A 19213-nucleotide genomic window follows, 5' to 3' on the forward strand; every position below is an offset into this window, starting at 1 on the left:
AGGCAGTTAACTGGATGGAAGAAAACAGTATGTTTTACTTGAGATCCTTAGTCCCAAAGTACTCACATCTATTTTATCTCCTTTTGATTTTTCTATCTGCTTTTTCTCCTTACTCTCACCTTCCCCTCCTCCCATTTCATTAACTCACAGGTCCATCAGTTGAAAAGCTGAGAAAAGAATGCACAAATATGAAGGATGTAATCTTACTTTAAAAGGTCTAAAACCAAAAAAAAATGTTCTATTTATACCAATCTATAATTTCCTTTAAACTAAGATCATGAAGGAAAAGGAAAATGCTTACCATCTATGTGCACATGAGCAGTGAACATTCTAATTTTATTCCAATTAAGGGCTTATCAGGAAGTCAAGCCTTTTACAACATAGATCTTTGAGCTAAATGAGATTTTCTTTTGCAATAGAAGACTTAAAAATGATAAGCACTGAGGGTTAGGCCAACTTCACACTCAACTAACTAGTGTTTTGGCAAGTACTGTACTGAAATCCAGGTTTCTATGCTTCTAGTACCTTTCTAATATACTAAGTTAACTAATTGCTCTGATGTTCATTTATTTCCCATAGAGCTTAAAAGCAATAGTACTCAGAATGCTTTTTAAAAAGTGTATCATTCCAACTAGGTGTTGGTTGCTCACACCTGTAACCTAGCTATTCAAGAGGCTGAGATTGCAGTTCAAAGTCAGTCAGAGCAGGATTAGGTCTGTGAGATTCTTATCTCTAATTATCAAAAAAGCTTGAATGGAGCTGTGACTTAAGTGGTAGAGCACTAGCTTTGAGCAAAATAGCTCAAGGGCAGTACCCAGGCCCTGAGTTTAGCCTCAGATCTGAAAAAAGAAATTCTTTTGAAGTATTTCATTCCAAAGTAAGGGATTCTAATCATATAAAGCAAAACACAGGGACCAAATCTGTTACAGAATCTCTAAAGATTTGTGGTTTGGTAGTTTTATATTCCCTATAAAGCTGTGTCTCAAATAGGGTTGTTATCATTACTAAAGAAATTTCCTTGGCGTGCCATTAGACCACATCACTTACATAACAACTAAAGCCAAGAAAAATAGGCTCAATAAACTGAATTCTAGTTTGCTAGTTATGACAGTTCAGGATTATCCTGTTAGTTATAATCCATGTACACAGACCTTTCCTTGATTTAACAATTTCTAATAAGTCCAGTTTCTAGTTTATGTTTCCATATTTTCCAACTACTACAAATTAGTATCTTGGTGTATACTGAACTTTGGAATAAAAATAACCTTTCTTAAAATAAAAGTCCATTTACATTCCAGAACACTCACAAACAAGAACACCCACTCAGTCCTGAGAAAGGTTTCATTCTGGCAAATATTCCATCAGCAGGAAAGGATGTTGTTAGCTCAGACTATTTGTAAACAGTCTGTTTTCCAGCTAAACAGTCTGAGAGAAAAAGAATAAGAAAAGGAGAAAGGGGGTCTGGTATCTCTAAGATCAGAGGGTGGTTAGGAAAAAAACCAAGGAGAAAAATATAATGTAATATCAAACAACAAATTTGTTCCTAATGTAAAATGTACTATTTTTTTACATATCACTCAAAAATCCGAATTTTGGTTTATTAGTTGTAAGACTGGGACCATAAGATGGTTATGACATGGTTCTATTCTCCAGCTCTTTCCTTCATAAAAGAAAATTACTCTCCAGAGTTAAGGCCTCAAATCACTTAGCCCCATCCCTTGAAATGACTTGACCACCACTAAGCATAGCAGGTAACTCAATAAATACTTAAAAAAAAAAAACCAACAGAAATTATACTAAGTATCCTAAAACCAACCAAAAACTATGAAAGCTAACTTCGGATCTCCTACCTCTTCTCCAAATATAAAAATGTTCTCAGCCAATAGTTACTAAAAAGATAGTTCTTGCGGTTGCCACATGAGGAAAGTGGGGTAATAACAAGTGGAAGAGGGAGGGATTAGTTGTCCTCGGTGGCTGTGGTACATAAGGGCAAGCCACTAAGAAATGCTGATGTGCTTTTTACCATTTTGGTGATATCTAAAAAGGACTTGCATAATTTGGGGGAATCAAAGTATCTCTTGAAGTCAACATTGCCAAGGAGTACTTCCTGCAGGAATCACATCCATAATATTTATTAATTTCTAATAAAAACTCACTCCCCAAATGATTGACTAGCATTGGTCCTAAAGAGTACAAGCTCAAAAGGTTTGTTTATAAAGCTGATATTTTCTTTAAATTTATGACTACTTATTTGAATTTTAGTGTCCAGACTAGCAACATGACAATTCAAGTTAAAAGGGAAAAAGAAGCCGGGCGCCGGTGGCTCACACCTGTAATCCTAGCTACTCAGATCTAAGGATCAAGGTTCAAAGCCAACCAGGGCAGGAAAGTCTGTGAGACTCTTATCTCCAATAAACCACCAGAAAACTGGAAGTGGCTCTGTGGCTCAAGAGGTAGAGCACTAGCCTTGGGCTGAAGAGCTGAGGGACAGTGCCCAGGCCCAGAGTTCAAGCCCTATGACCGGCCAAAAAAAAAGGGAAAAAGAAAATCCATTTTTCTACTTTAGTTAGCAATGGAAATAATTACTCATAGAAAGAAACAAATTTTCTCCATATTAAAAATTCAAAGAGCTAGGCACCACTAGCTCATACCTGTAATTCTAACTTCGCAGAAGGCCAAGATCTGATGATCACAGTTCAAAGCCAGAAAAAGATTCTTATATCCAATTAACTACCAAAATGTCAAAAATGGTGCTGTGGCTCAAGAGGTAGAGCACTAGTATGAGCAAAAAAGCTCAGGGACAGCATCCAGGTCGAGTTCAAGCCTCAGGATTGTACACACTGCCCTCCCCTCACCCCAACCTGTACCAACAAATAAAGAAAAAAAGAAAAGATAAAAGATTTCTAGCTCTAGCACAGATTATCAACTACATAAACTTTGGATCCAATGAACATTTTATGATCTATCTCTTCAATTCTGTTTTAAATTAATATATGTCCACCTAGATTATAGAAGTACATTTTTAACTCATTTCTTCTCTTTAATACTTCCTCACTTCCAGAAACAGCTAGATGATCTAATTAAAAGTGATTAGTTGGGTGCTGGTGGTTTGTACCTGTAATCCTAGCTACTCAGGAAGCTGAGATCTGACAATCATGGTTTGGAGCCAAAGAGACAAGTCCAAGAGACTTAGCTCCAAATAACTAGCAAAGAAAGAAACAATCCCTGAATTGCAAGTTTGGCTCATGTGGTAGAGTGGCAGCCATGATTCAAAAGCCAAGAGAGTATATGAGGTTCTGAGTTCAAGTTTCAATAACTAGCAAAAACTTTAAAAAAGACAACAGATTGATGTTATTCCTGAGTTTATGCTATGATTTGGATATGGTTTGAATTTGTCCCTCAAGGTGTCACATGCTGAAAATCAATCACCACTGTGAAGTACTGAGAGGGTGAAAATGTAATCCCACTATAGTGTTTAGACTGGGACCTTTAAGAGGTGTCAGAAGGTTCTTTTCAGAAGAGATCTGACTTGGGTTAGCCCATGTAACATAAATAATGTGTGATATAAAAAAACTTAAACTTATCCATAAAAATTTGCAATCACACAATTTTTGAGGTCCAGGAACTTCAGAATTTCTCAACCTCAAAATGTCTGAGACCCAGGAACTGTTAGGTACCACTTCTAAAATACATAACAATTTGGAAAGGAGAAATGCCCTTACATCAGCCTGTTTCTGAATACTAAGTTTTTCTTATTTCTTATTAGAAATTTTAAGTTTTCATAGATGTCATTCCCTTAATCCTTACAACCTAAAGTATAGTGTTAGTCACAATTTCACAAGTGAAGAAGCAGGATAACTGTTCAAAAAAAGGATCTGATTAGTCTTTTTGTCCCCCTCTTTTCTGGCATGGAAGTATGGGAAGTTTCTCAGACTTATTTCAAGTAAAACTGGTTAAAAACATTAAAAACAAAAAAAAAGTTTTCAACCATTTAAGCATATAGCAAATGAGAAATTATTCAAGAAAATCTACTAAACCTTGGTAAAGACAAGTGTTTGGACCAGAGCTCACTTCAATTCTACTCACAGTTTAGCAAGGTAGAAATTATAAACCATACTGATACAGACAAGAATACAGGAGTATATTTGTTTTCAGGTGAAAGGTCTTGCTCTAGCTCTTAGGGTATAGGTTTCAGGCCAGGAGAGTCAAGCCAAAGAAATTGGGACTATTGTCACAGCCATTCCTGAGCACTCAGCAAATAAATTAGAAAGTCAATAAAAAACAACACAAAACAAGCAAACAAACAAAAAAACCCACTTAATGTCCATGTCTATAGCACTAGAGCCCTGACTACTAGATTTTGAATAGGCAAAGAAGCAGATCATAAAACCAAGGCCCAGATCTCTCCTTAAAAGAGACTTAACTATATTTACAATAAAGTATGGAAAAGTTCAAATTGAAGGGATACTCCTCTGAAACAGTGGTGGTTGTGGTAAAAGGCAATTGAAGACTAGCAGATTCATTGTAGATAAATGCTAAACTGTAGCTGGACACAAGCAGCTCACACCTGTAACCCTCGCTTCTCAGGAGGCTGAGATCTGAGGATTGTGATTCAAAGCCAGCCCAGGCAGGAAAGTCCAGAGACTGTCACGTACAATTAACTGCCAAAGAGCTGGAAATGAAGTTGTGGCTCTAAGTGGTAGAGCACTAGCCTTAAGCACAAAATCTCAGGGACAGCACTCAGGCCCTGAGTTCAAGCCCTAGGACACAAATGGATGTGGACACGTGGATACACAGACACAGATCACACACACACACACACACACACACACACAAATGGATGTGGACACGTGGATACACAGACACAGATCACACACACACACACACACACACACACACACACACACACCTGGATTTGTTACTTTGCTGGGGAAAAAAAAACAAAAACAGAAAGTTGGCCAGGAAGATCTTTTTGAAGTTAGAATAAATTTTACATATTGACCTTGAGAAGTCTGAATTTGATTGGATCAGTTTGTGATACAACTTATGCCCTGGGAATTTATTGAAACAACATAGCAAAAAGCTTGCCTACATGTGATAAAAGACATGTAAGTAAGTCCAGTCCTACCTACTGCTATCTATGAGTGACTATGGACAGAGGAAAGGCTGTGCCTCTCAAGACAACATCAGAATCTTCATACTACTGGGGGATAAGGGTAGATAGACTCAACACCTTTTTTTAAATGTACCAAGGACTAAAATATAAATTTCTCCAGAGAAGCTATACAACGGTCAACTCATGCATGAAAAGATTTTCAATATCCTTACTCATTAGGGAAATGCAAATCATGTCCATTTTGCATACTTTCAGATGAATATAATCAAAGAAATAAAAAACAAGTACAGATGAAGATGTAGTAAAACTGAAACCCTCCTACACTGCTAGTGGTAACGTAATGGTGTATCCACTTTGGAAAATAGTTCAGCATCTTTTTAAAATGTTAAGAGTTACCACATGACCCAGAAATTCCATCTAAAAGAAATGAAATCATGCTTATTTACACAAAAACTTTTCATAAGTGTTCTCAGAAGTATACTCCTTTTAGCCAAAAAGTAGTGACACTACAAATGTCCATCAACTGCTAAATGGATAAACAACATGGTATATCTAAAATAGTAAAATAGTTGTGGGATATAAAAAGGAATGAAATAATGATACATGCTCAAACACAGATAAACCTCAAAGGCCACATTAAGTGAAAGAAACCAGACACAAAACATGACATAAATGCATCTGTGTGTAACAATGCCCAAATGTTTCAAGTCAGTGAATTTAACTTAAATTGACTATTAACTATGTTATATAGTCAATTTAAACTGTTTGCTACTAAACTGAGCTGAAATATTATTTATATAAAGGCAAAATAAACACTGACTCTCATTTAAGCGCAAATAATTCTTTAGAGATTCCCTTACGATGACACAATTTAATATAAACACACAGACACACACAGCCCTTCTGCTACACAGCTGTTATGCTGATCTGTTTCTTTTACAGTATTTCACATTGAAATGGTATACTTTCAAGTGCATAAAATTTTATGCTAGGTTCAGAAGATCATGACTGTAAACCTAGCAACACAGGAGGCAGAGATCAAGAGAATCTCAGCTGGAGACAAGTCCAGGCAAAAAGATATCAAGGCCCTACCTCAATCAATAAGCTGGATGTGATGATATATTACTATAATCATAGCTATGCAGAAGATCAAAGGTAGGAGGATTGCTGTTTAAGGTCAATCTGGGCACAAATAAGAGACTCTAAGAAATCACTAAAGAAAAAAAAAGTCATTTAAAAGACTCCATTTCTTCATTCCTAAAGCTTTCCAGCTTTATTTATAATTAACCAATATGACTTTCTAATCTGTTCACTCAAAAAACATTTGCTCAATTCAATTATCTAATTCTCTTCACATTGTTTCCTTTACCTAGGAGCCCCTTTCTAAGGTACAGTCAAACCACATGCTCATTTTGAAGACTTTTCTGACCAAGCCAATCCTCACTGACCTAATTTTGCTCCAGATTTTCTATCTGTTATCATGGATAACACTGTAACTTCAAATGTACTTATAGCTTCACATATTCCCCATCAATTTCTGATCTGCCATAGTCTCTATTCTTTCCTTAACCTTGCCTTCTCAGAGACAAACTATCAATGCTTCTGGGTCTAAAATAGCATTCCTCCTGGTAAAACACTGTAAATTGAAAACACTAGAAGTCCATAAATGAATTTCCTTATAGCTAACACACAGAGCATTAAAACTTGGCCACACATTGTACTGCAGACTGATTGTGCAGTTGCTGGGAGCTGTGGCTAGCTGTTCTGCCCAACACTGTGATCTGTTGCTAGCTAGAATAAGACATTGCTAGCTAGCTGGGAGTGTAGCTGAGTGCTACTCAGCTTGCCGAGGAAGGTCCTGAGTTCAATCCCCAGGATCAGCATCACAAAAGCAAAACCAAAGTATGGTTTCTGTTGAATGGTATCACTTCTGTATCATCATGAAGTTGAAAGATCCTAAATTGAACCATCTAAATGTTTCATCCACAGTTGCTCAAGAACTGTAAAGACCAAAAGCATTTTGGGAAATCAGTTGGAGCCTTAAGACAAAAAGGAAAATATGTACAAAGAACACCATAGAATAAGGAATATCAAGGGTAAATATCATTAATTCCTGACAACTAACTAGCTTTACAGCAGAACCTCAACTACATTTTAATGTCCCTCAATACATTTAGTGTAGCATCTTAAACACAGATGGAACCAAATAACTGCTCAATAAATAAGTGCCGTGGATGCAATTTCTCACATATATAATCAGTTGTCTCACATCTTAACAAATATCCGAAGTCTTACAGCAGGAAATGGAGATGTCAGGAAGGAAAATAAAATGATCCACTCATCAATATAAATGCTAGTACATGTTCTAATGTGCTTTTTTCAAGGTGACCTTTTACTGTTGTCTTCAAACCTGAGTATATACTAGGCATTGTTGTCTTTAAATGCTTACTGATATTTCAATGCTATGAAAGAAAATAAAAAGACAAAGATTTAAATATAGATGTATACCTCTTCCAAAAATTGGTGCCAAGATTCAAATTCCTGTATCAAGAGGTAGCAAGCATGATGTTCTGAATTCACACTCAATACTGCCAAGAAAAAGCTTCACATGACTCTGCCTCTACTAGTAGTTAATGAATACTGGAAGGACAGAGGGTATGGAGGAGACAATAAGGAGTGCTGCTTCCAAAGACCAGAGTTCTGGCAGGAGCAAGACAGAAGTCTTAGGGCTTGAACTTCTGAGAGCAACAAAGATAGCAGGTCACACATAACATACAAGCCAAAGACTGCTGAAATCTAGCTGGATCCTGACAGTAGGAAACTCAAAACAGTGAATTTAAGATCCTATCTTTCTAGGACTTGAATAGATACTTTTAACTCCACTATGTAATATTCCTCTCCCTAACCCTAAGATAATATAAACATAAAAATTTCTCATTTGTTTAGCTTTAGAAATATAATTTTTTCTCTTTCTATTTATCTTTATCTAGTAACTTGCCCTCAGCTGCTTATAGCCTAGAATGTACACATTATAATCACTCAGATCTGCCATGGAGATTTCCCTCATAGCAAAATAGTTACCTCCAAATTTATACTTCCAAGTTTGGAAGAAACTTTTTAGGCTGTAATTCCATTTGTTTAGTCTTTTTCATACTGGCTTGCAATGCTGGGACTTTCTTCAGAAAGTTCTGTTAAGTGAAGTAAGCCAGGCTCAGGAGACAAACAGCACTTTTTTGTTTTTGTTTCTCTTCTCATATGTAGAAGCTAGATCCAAAATACATGCATGACACATACACAGAATTCAATGTACTTACACACAAAAAAACTACTAAAGGAGAGTATACTTAGGGGAGGAATCCAAAGGTGTAACTCCTCTGAACAACTAATGTACTATTTATCAAAATGAATCCAGTAAATAGAAACTTGTTTTGAGTGAGCAAGTTAGGGCATAAGGATGGATGAAGGGTGACTGTATGTAGTCATTATATTCAATGTATATTATGTAAAAATGAACTATATAACTTGAGGGTAGGAGCAGGAGGGGGAAAATGAAGAATAAAGGAAGGGGTGACATTGACCAAGAAACATTGTACTCATAACCTGACTTATGGAATTATAAGCCCTTTATACATTTACTTAATAAAAAGTAAAAAAATAAATTCACTTCTTCCAGTCACAAGGTAAGTAATATGGCTCATAGGATGAGAAATCACAACAGTTTGAATGTTTATTAAGGATTACTGTACTACTGACAATTTCAGGTGTTAGTCATAATCTTCTATATACACAACTCTTATTAAATTTAAAGTGAACACCCGGGAAAACAAAGAAGTCAAACAGAAATATATGTCTACAGGAAGAGGAACACAACTTACCTCAACACAAAAAAGCTCTCCGGCTCCCTCACAGTCATTGGATGTAATTATTGGGGTATGAATGTGCACAAAACCACTGTCCTGGAAGAAAAAGAAAAACACCTTTTTCAGTGTATTTGCACATGAAACAATTCTAAGGAACAAACTGTGTTATACTATTAAAGTGGCCCTATGAGAATGTCAAATCAAATTCCTTCAAAGTCCTCCATACACACACACACACACACACAACTATTTTTTTTTTTTGAGACAAGGTCTTGCTGTGTATATCCCAGGATGGCCTCAAACTTGAGGTCATTTGGCTTTAGTATCCTAAATGTTGGGATTACAGGTGCCCACTACCATCCCCAGCCAGATGAGTGTTTTACTAGGCACAGAAGCACAAAGAATTTAAAATCTGGAAGAGTTGGACATTAATTTTTCTGAATAGAAGGAAAATGAGTGTCAGAGATTTGATGATTTTTCAAAAGTCACGTAACTTGTCTTTAGCTAAGGTATGGTTGGAATCTATATCGTTGGGTGCTCCCTGTAATGCTGTTTCTTCCTAATTCTTTAACACACTTGGTGGTTTAGCAAACACAGTCACACGCACAAACACATGCACACATAACACACACACAAACACACACATTGACTAAGGCTAATGTATAATGCAGCTGCCTATGTTGTAAAGGGAAAGCAGAGTGAACAATATGATGTTCAGTTACCTTGGAATGAAATCTCAATTGTAATGAATCATCAAAAAGGAGAAAAATTAAGGCTGTCTGATAGGGAGACTGAAGAAAAACAGCAAAGAGGCAGAAATGACTTAGAAAGTATCTGTCATTCAAACGATAGTAGAATGAATTGCTCATTGCACATGGAGAAGAGCACTTTCTTTGCCTGAGAAATATTCTGGGCAGCAGCTAGTCCATCTATCACTAAGGCGCCCAATTGCAGCCCTTCTGATCAAAAGTCTAAGACTATTTCCATTAATGAACCACAAAAGCTGGTGGTAATAGGACTGAAACAAACCATTAACTTCAAGAATATAACTCCTTTCATTTTGACTATGGTTGTAGACATGGACATGACAGAGTGAAGATCTAAAAGTAAATTTATAATACTAAGGTAGAACAGTATGTGCTTACTGTACAATTTAGCTTTGAAATAGATACAATAAATTCAATTCATATACTCATAACTCTGCCAAGTTCTGCTATCACTCATCTCTAGGCTTTATTTGAGGCCACCTAAATATGACCTTTCTGAATTCAAGAATTCTAGTTATAATACAAGATATTTAGTTAACAACTTGCTTTATCATATAGACTGGTTAAACATTCAAGCTATAAATTAAAGAGCCTCAGAAAGTATTCCAATATGGAATTAACCTGAGAGAAATGTGTGCAATGCAGAACGCAGTATAGAGAAGCAATCAATCAATAAGAAGTACAATCAATAACACTACTGCATAAAATTTTTATCACATATGAGCCAAGAATTATGGACATGAATCATTTATTTCACATGAATGTAAGTAACCTGGAATATAAGTACAGTAAACAAAGGAAGGAAGTGAAAAATCTAAAGAAAACCTTGGTTGTGAAGGGGAGATAAAAAGAGTGGAGAAAATTTAATGGCTAAATATAATTACTTAAGTAGAACTGGTCAGAAGTCATAAAAACAGCACTTGAAGTCTGAAGTAAATAACTATATGGGATTCTAAAGAAAACACAAAGATTCAGCACTGTAAATCTGATGTAAATAACTACCAGGGATTCACACAAGAAATGAGAATTATTTCTAACAATATTTTCACCTTTAATGTTGGTAACAAAACTTAACAAAGTCCATAAAATTATGGAGAACTTAAAGGAGAAAGTATAAAGGGAAAATAATAATAAAGGTAAACGGAGTCCAAAACAGAAAGTATGTATGTGTGTTGGGTAGGATGAGTTGGTGGAAGATGGGACAGCAAGATAAAATGGAAAATAAATTATAGAGAATGCAGTGTTGTCAGTATCTGCCTTAAATGGGTTATCAGCATCAGGTGCTTTTCACCATCGCAGACAAATAGGCTTCTGATACATAAATTGCCACCAAAGAAGGAGCTAAAAGTAGAAATAAATACTTCAATCGATTTTTCAGACTACACACTACCTCCAATTATCTAAATATTTTCATACACATTTTAGAACTAGGCATTTCATAAGGTTCTGAATATCCAGAATTTACAAAATTCACATACTAAGACCCATACAGCACTCCAAAGACAGATATGTACAGTGATAGGCTGTATTTTGTTTTCACATACTTGAACTATCATTAATAATCAGCATCAAAAAAATAAAAAGAAAACATTAGAGGTACTGCTAAATATAGGTGCTCCACTGGCAACTAATAGTGTTAGTAAGAGAAAAAAACAATGACAATCAAATATATATGAAGTGGGGCTGGGAAGGTGGCTCAGTGGTAGAGTGCTTGTCTTGTATGCATGAGGCCCTGGGTTCGATTCCTCAGCACCACATAAGAAAAAGAAAAAAAGCCAGAAGTGGTGCTGTGGCTCAAGTGGTAGAGTGCTAGCCTTGAGCTGAAGAGCTGAGGGATAACACTCAGGCCCAGAGTTCAGGGCCCATGACCGGACCCCCCCCCAAAAAAAAACCAAAACCAAAACCAAAAACAATAAATGCTAGGGAGTACTTGTGAAAAAAAGGAACCCTCATACTTTTGGTGGAACGGTAAATAATACACCAATTCTGGAAATCATTATGAAAGCTCCTAAAAAAAACTAAAAAGTAGACCTACCTAAGACTTTGCCATACCATTCTTGGGCATATATCCAAAGAAATCACAATCAATATATGAAGGAAATACCTGCATATCCATGTTTACTGCAGCTTTTTTTTCTCAGTAGCCAAATTATGGAATCATCGAAGGGTGACCACAAACCAAAGAATGGATAAAGAAAATATGGTACAATATACTATGGAATATTAATGGCCTTAAGGAAAAGTAAAATTATGACATTTGCAAGACAATGGCACTAGAGATCATGGCATCGAGCAAGATAAGCCAACCTCAAAAAGTGAATCTTAGTCTGTCACTGGTGGCTCATGCCTATAATCCTAGCTACTCAGGAGGCTGAGATCTGAGGATTGTGGTTCAATGCCAGCGCAGGCAGGAAAGTCCATGAGATTCACCTCCAATAAACTATTCAGAAAAAGCTGGAAATGGCTCTGTGGCTCAAGTGGTACAGGGCTAGTCTTGAGCACAAAGAGGCTCAAGGACAGAGCCCAGGCTCTGAGTTCAAGCTCCAGGACTGGCAAAAACAAAACAAAACAAAACAAATTATCACCCTGCACCAGAATCAATTCCAAATGGATCAAAGACCTCAATGTAAGACTAGATAACCTGAAAACATTACAGGAAGCGGTAGGGTTTCTTGGCATGGGTCAAAACTTTCTAGGTAAGATCCAGAACCACAACAACTCAAAGAAAGCCTAGATAAATGGGATTTCATCAAACTGAAGGTTTTTGAATGACAAAGAACACAACTAGCAAGATAAATAGAAAGTCCACAGAAGGGGAGAAGAACTTTACTAGCTATGCAACAGATAAGAGCTTCATTTCTAAAATATACTTAGAGCTCAAAAAATTAAACCCTCCAAAAACAAGTCCTCAAAGAAACAACCATCCAATTAATACATGGGCTAAACAGAGAGACTTCTCAGAAGTAAAAAGGGCCAATAGACACATGAAAGATGTTCAACATCTCTGCCCATAAAGAAATGCAAATCATTGCATTACATTGAGATCCCACCTCACCCCAGTGACAATGGCCATTATCAAGAAAACAGATGCTGGTGGCTATGCCAAAAGGGAACACTACTACATTGTTAGTGAGAATGTAAACTTGTTCAATGACTGGAAAGCAGTATGGTGATTCCTCAAAAGACTAAACACAGAGCTTCCCTATGACCCAGCAATCCCACTCCTAGGCATTTATCCAGTTTGACCACAAACCAGGCCACACTAAAGCCACCAGCACAACCATGTTTATTCAGCATTATTTACCATAGCTAGGATAGGAATCAACCCAGATGCCCCTCAGTGGATGAATGTGGTATATAATCACTATGTTATCAGAAAGACTGACATTGCCTCATTTGTCAGGAAATAGAAAGAACTGGGAAAAATTATATTAAGTGAAGCCAGACCCAAAGAAACATAGGCTGCATGGTTTCCCTCATTAATAATAATTAGAACATGCCTATAAATCTACAAGTAAACTTGATGGATAGTAAAAGACAAAAAAATTACATTTGGACATGATAAATTATACAGGACTCTAGACATTCACACAGTGAGACCAAAGGAAGATATTCTTAGGAGAGGATCACAAGGGATCAATAACTATGTGTATATGATCATATAAAATGATGTTTATCAAAATGAACTCCAAGAAATGGAAACAAGAGGTTTTTTATTTTACTTTTTGTGTTTTTGCCCTTTCTGTCACTGTTTTTGTTTTCTATACCTTTTGTCTTGCATGTAAGTTTATATGATTTGAGGGGAATGGGAAGCACAGAAACAGTGGGACAAAGGGTGAACCAATTCAACAGTGATACTCACTAGATACTTTGTCCAAAGTGAATTATACAACTGGGGTTAGGGAGACTGGTTGGGGGAAAAAAAAAAAACTGGGAGAAAATGAGGGAGGGTGAAATTGTTCAAAAAGAAATGCATTCAATACCTGACTGATGTAACTGTAACCCCTCTGCACATCACCTTTACGATAAAAATTAAAGAAATAAAAAAGTGAATATTAGATTCTTGTTCATTTATGGAACCTAGACTTAAAATAATGATGATAGTAGTAATAGTAATAATAATGATACATGAGAGTAAAAGGGAGACTATCTGGGGATCAGCAGGAGGGGGGAGAGGGACAGGAAAGAATACTGAGAAGTGAAAAGGATCATGCATATACACAAATTACCACATACAGATATAGACACTGACATATAGACACAAACACCCAGACACTCAGACACATACATATGTATGAAGACAGCATGATGAAGCCTACCAAACATGATATAAGAGAGTTGGGAGAAGGGGAAGTGAAATATAAAGGAATGGATATATATATATATATATATATATATATATATTCAAAGTACTCTGTACTCATGTATGGAATAATCACACCAATCCCGTCCTCTCCTTGTTATTGATGTATGTTATTGATGTGTGCTGGTCTTGGTTCTTGAACTCAGGGCCTGAGCACTGTCCCTGAGCTTTTTGCTCAAGACTAGTGATCTACCACTTAAGCCACAGTGCCACTTCTGGCTTTTTAAGTAGTTTATTGGAGATAAGAGTATCACAGATTTTCCTGTGTGGGCTAGCTTCGAATCAGGATCATCAGATCTCAGCCTCCTGAGTAGCTAGAATTACAGGCACCAGCCACCTACACCAAGCTAATAAAACCCTTTTTAAAAACAGAAAGGCAGCCTTTTCTATTGCTTCCCTTGAGGAAGACAAGGAAGTATGCAACCCTTTTTAGGAACATGTAGAAAAACCTGTGCCAAAAGAGAAAAATGTGAGCAATTTGGCTCTTCTAAATGACTCACCCTTGAGGATTATAGATAGCCACATGTTAGTGCATAGCCAGTCAACTTGATGAGCAAACCAGTTAAATATTTTTGATGCTAAAACCAAAAAGTAACTCTAGATCCTAAACATATCCTAACTTAACATACTGTTCACATTTCCATTCTTTTCCATGTTTCTAATTTTTTTTTTTTTTTTGGTCAGTCATGGGGCTTGAACTCTGGGCTTGGGTGCTGTCCCTGCGCTCTTCAGCTCAAGGCAAGTGCTCTACCGCTTGAGCCACAGCATCACTTCTGGATGTCTAGTGGTTTATTAGAGATAAGAGTCTCACGGACTTTCCTGCCCGGGCTGGCTTTGAATCGTGATCCTCAGATCTCAGCCTCCTGAGTAGCTAGGATTATTTGCATGAGCCACCGGCACCTGGAATGTTCCTAAATTTTTATTGATAGATTTGAAATTTATAAAAAGTTTATATTTTAAGCCTTATCATCTTTTGGGGAGCTTACATAACAAATTAACGAAACAGGATCAAATACTAGATCATCAGATGCTAGATATTATATACTATGCCCTACAGTGACTTCTTGGAACAATTCAATCCTAAATGTCAGACAAGCAGACTAACCAGAACTGAGACATCAGGATTGTATTTTTTCAGAGATTTACAATTAAAAAGTGAATTTACAACACTTGAAAAGTACTTATGGCTACTCTATCAATGGTGCTAAAATTTAAGTAATTTTCAACCACTTAAATATTTTAAAATTCTAACTTCAGTCTACTTACATTACTTTTTTCAGATTTTTCTAGATTGCTTATATTATCTGTAAAAACTTTAAGTAATATAAGAAATGTATACTTTTTTCTATAGGGCTGCTGGGTGCTGTCGAAATGGGCAAGTTCATGAAACCCGGGAAAGTGGTGCTGGTCCTGGCCAGACGCTACTCCAGACGTAACGCTGTCATCGTGAAGAACACTGATGATGGCACTTCAGATCATCCCTACAGCCATGCTTTGGTGGCAGGAATTGATCGCTATCCCTGAAAAGTGACAGCTAACATGGGCAAGAAGATTGCCAAGAGGTCAAAGATCAAGTCCTTTGTGAAGGTTTATAACTATAATCACCTTATGGCCACAAGGTACTCTGTGGATATCCCCTTGGACAAAACTGTGGTTAACAAGGATGTCTTCAGAGACCCAGCTCTTAAATGCAAGGCCCAACGGGAGGCCAAGGTCAAGTTTGAGGAGAGATACAAGACCAGCAAGAACAAGTGGTTCTTCCAGAAGCTTCGGTTTTAGATGTTTTTTTGTTTCCATCATTAAAAATAGCGGGGAGGGGAGGGGAAAAGAAATGTATAAAGCTGGTAGTTGACTGGTGAATAGATTGCCAATACTACCACCTAGCGGCCAAAAATATTAAAACTTACAGAATTAAAGCAGGTCCACTTACCAGCTATTAAACTCAGGAGGGTATATCTGAACAGATCTAAACAGATGTTTATGTGTCCAAGAACTAATGAAAAGTCATATCGAAGTTAGTTTCTAAGAGCGTATGTAAGTAGAGCTTTCCAAACCACAATGTGGTAACACTGAATAATTTGACTTATTTTCTTTTCAGTTAACAACAACAAAAAATACATGCTTTAAAGCCAAGTCAATGTACTTTGGTATTTTCATCAGAAATGAACTATAACTAGGTTTTACAAGGCAAGCTATAGCAAAACTGGGGCTACATGAAATGGATACAGTCCAGGTGTGTTACACAATCTCTTCAAATTAGCTGGATTGAAGAAGTGGCATGGGAAAGGTTTCACATCACATGGAATAGCAGTGAGCTTGGGCTGTTGTTTGGTGCACTCCAGGTGACACACATATGGATGTCCATATCTAATGATCACCATGGTATTCACCCACCTATAACAACCACAACACAAAAACATTAAAAATGAGGTAAAACCACATTCAAATGATTTTCAAGCTACTGGCTATTGAATATCCAGCAACAGAAGACAGTGATCCCTGTGTGATGGGAAACAAACATAGTGAGCCCAACCAGTCACCTAGCTTAGGACACTGAAATCTTCAGGCCACAGACAAGAAGGAGGAATTAAGGTGGAGCCCAGGTGATTCTCTCAGTTGAGGAGAGACAGCTCAGTCTGGGGAAACCAAAATGACAGCGTGTCAAAGAGAAAATTGAATACAGAGAACTGCAGGGATCTACAGAGGGTCAGCCAAGAGTGCTAGATAGAGAACTCATCAGTGCATGCACTACAGAAACTATCCAAGATTTGGGAAAGAATAATCTAAAAAGATTAGAGCTATGTTGGTATATACCCATAATCTCAGCTATTTGAAAGGCACACACAGGAAGACCTAGAGTTCAAGGCCAGCCCAGAATAGTGAGACCCTATCTCAAAACAAAATAAAAACAAAGGGGCTAGAGAGAAGGCATAGCTTTGGTGGTAGAGCACTTACCTAACAAACATGAGGCCTTGGGCACAATCTCAAGGAGAGGAGGGGAGAAAAGAAGGAAATAGTATCCAATTTTTACATAATGGCTAAGACCGGATGTTCCCACAAGCCTGATTGGAAAAACTCACAATTCACAAGGCACTAGGTAGAATTCTCAGGAAAGCGTTGCCTCAGTAGTGAAGGATAGTTAATATTATACTAAATGCTGTTACAGATCAGCGAAACAAAATGAAAGACCCAAAAATTATCAGTATTCAAGTACCTTGACTGCATACTAGAATGAAGTTCAAGAAGCTTTATATATACCCTATAACAAGCAAAGTAAAATTCATAATGTCCAGTATTCAATAAATGATTAGCGGGCAATAAAAAGGAAAAAATTCATGATAAAACCAATCAATCAATAAAAACTGACCCATACTGACAGACATGTTAGAAGAAAAGGACATAAAAGCAGTTTTCATTTCACATGTTCAACAAGTACACATGGAAGACACACACACACACACACACACACACACACACACACACAAAATGGCCCAATTGGTGGTATATACCTGCAATCTCAGCTACTTAGAAGAAAGAGACAGGAGGATCACAAGTTTGGGGCAAGCCTGGGAAACTTAGTGATATCATATTTCAAAATAAAATAAATGGCAAGCTGGGGGATGGGGGATGGCTCATACCTGTTACCCTACTCAGGAAGCATAAGCCTGGGAGGATCACCATTCAAGGCCAATCTGAATGAACAGTTTGAGAGACCCAATCTCAACCAATAAATGCTAGGTGCTAAGAAACATTTTATCATAAATAAGAGAATCATGGTCTAGACTAGCCTAGAAAGAAGCGAGATCCTATATTAAGACACCAAAAGAAAAAAGACTCAGGGTGTTAATCAAGTGGTGGTGAACTTGCCCAGCCAAGTGTAAGATCCTGAGTTCAAACTCCAGTACTACCAAAGGAAAAAAAAAAGTTATAGATGCAAAAGCATTTTCTTATAATGCACAAGGCCTTGGGCTCAATCTCAAGTACCACTAAAAAAAAAATCTGACTATGAAATTTATAATACATATGATTAAAAAAAATACCACATGGGAGTAGCAACAAATTAAGCACTACAGAAGAAAAGATTAGTAGCTTTGAAAACCCAGGAAATATAATTATCAAAAAAATTAAATTAAAAAATTAAACTAGGGCAGGCACCGGTGGTTCATGACTGTAATCTTAACTACTCAGGAGGCTGAGATCTGAGGACTGCTTCAAAGCCAGCCAAAGCAGGAAAGTCCCGGAGACTCTTATCTCCAATTAATGACCAGAAATTGGGAAGTGGCGTTGTGACTCAAAGTGACAGAGTGCCAGCCTTGAGCAAAAGAGCTCAGGGAGAGTACCCAGGCTCTGAGTTCAGCCCAGGACCAACAATAACCAAAAACAAACAAACAAACAAACCCAGAGGAAAAAAATTTTAAAGAAAAACACAAGTGTTACAAGATATCATCAAATGGTCAAATATATAGATCATTTCAGTTCCCAAATGAAGGAGGTAACAGCAGAAACATTTGGGAACATAATGGCTGAAAGAACTTCATAAGCTAGGTATAATGGCACATACACATCAAATCCCAGCTATAAGGAAAACTAAGGACGCTACAAAGTTCAAGGCTACGAGATCCCATACTAAAAAAAATTCCTTTTCATGAAAATCATAAATTTGGTGATACATGAAGTCCAACAAAACCTAAAAGAACTGCAAAGGCATAACACAAACTAATAAACCATCAATAAAAAAATCTTAAAATCAGTCAAAGAAAAAAATACATATTACATATAGTTGAACAAATGAAAAATATAACAGCAGATTTTTCACTGGAAGTAATGTAAATGAGATGACAGTACAGTGGAACTTCAAAGTATTTCAGCGTGCCCATAATCCTAGCACTCAGACTAAGCTACATGACACCATGTCTCAATAAAAAGGAAATAACAACCCATCAACATGTAATTCTATATCCAGAAAAAAGATTACTAACCAATGAAGGCAAAATAAGGGAAGTTAGAGACATACAAACTATCAGGGTCATCTATGTGATTTCATGGGTACATACAAAAAATTCATTAAGTTGTACAATTTTAAGTATGTGCAGTTATTTTACAACAG

At 36.9% G+C, this 19213-nt stretch overlaps 1 protein-coding gene and 1 pseudogene across 1 annotated transcript in view; one reads left to right on the forward strand and one right to left on the reverse strand.

Moving 5' to 3' along the window:
- Window positions 1-19213, reverse strand: part of Nars2 (asparaginyl-tRNA synthetase 2, mitochondrial (putative)) — a 107280-nt gene that overhangs the window by 78842 nt on the left and 9225 nt on the right. The window contains exon 5 of the mRNA XM_013014133.1: window positions 8992-9072. Coding sequence (XP_012869587.1) covers window positions 8992-9072 — 81 coding nt within the window. The remainder of the gene's footprint in view (window positions 1-8991; window positions 9073-19213) is intronic.
- LOC105984070 lies at window positions 15433-15909 on the forward strand (annotated as a pseudogene).

The sequence above is a fragment of the Dipodomys ordii genome, unplaced genomic scaffold (genome assembly GCF_000151885.1).
Source record: "Dipodomys ordii isolate 6190 unplaced genomic scaffold, Dord_2.0 Scaffold22, whole genome shotgun sequence".
Classification (NCBI taxonomy): Eukaryota; Metazoa; Chordata; class Mammalia; order Rodentia; family Heteromyidae; genus Dipodomys; species Dipodomys ordii.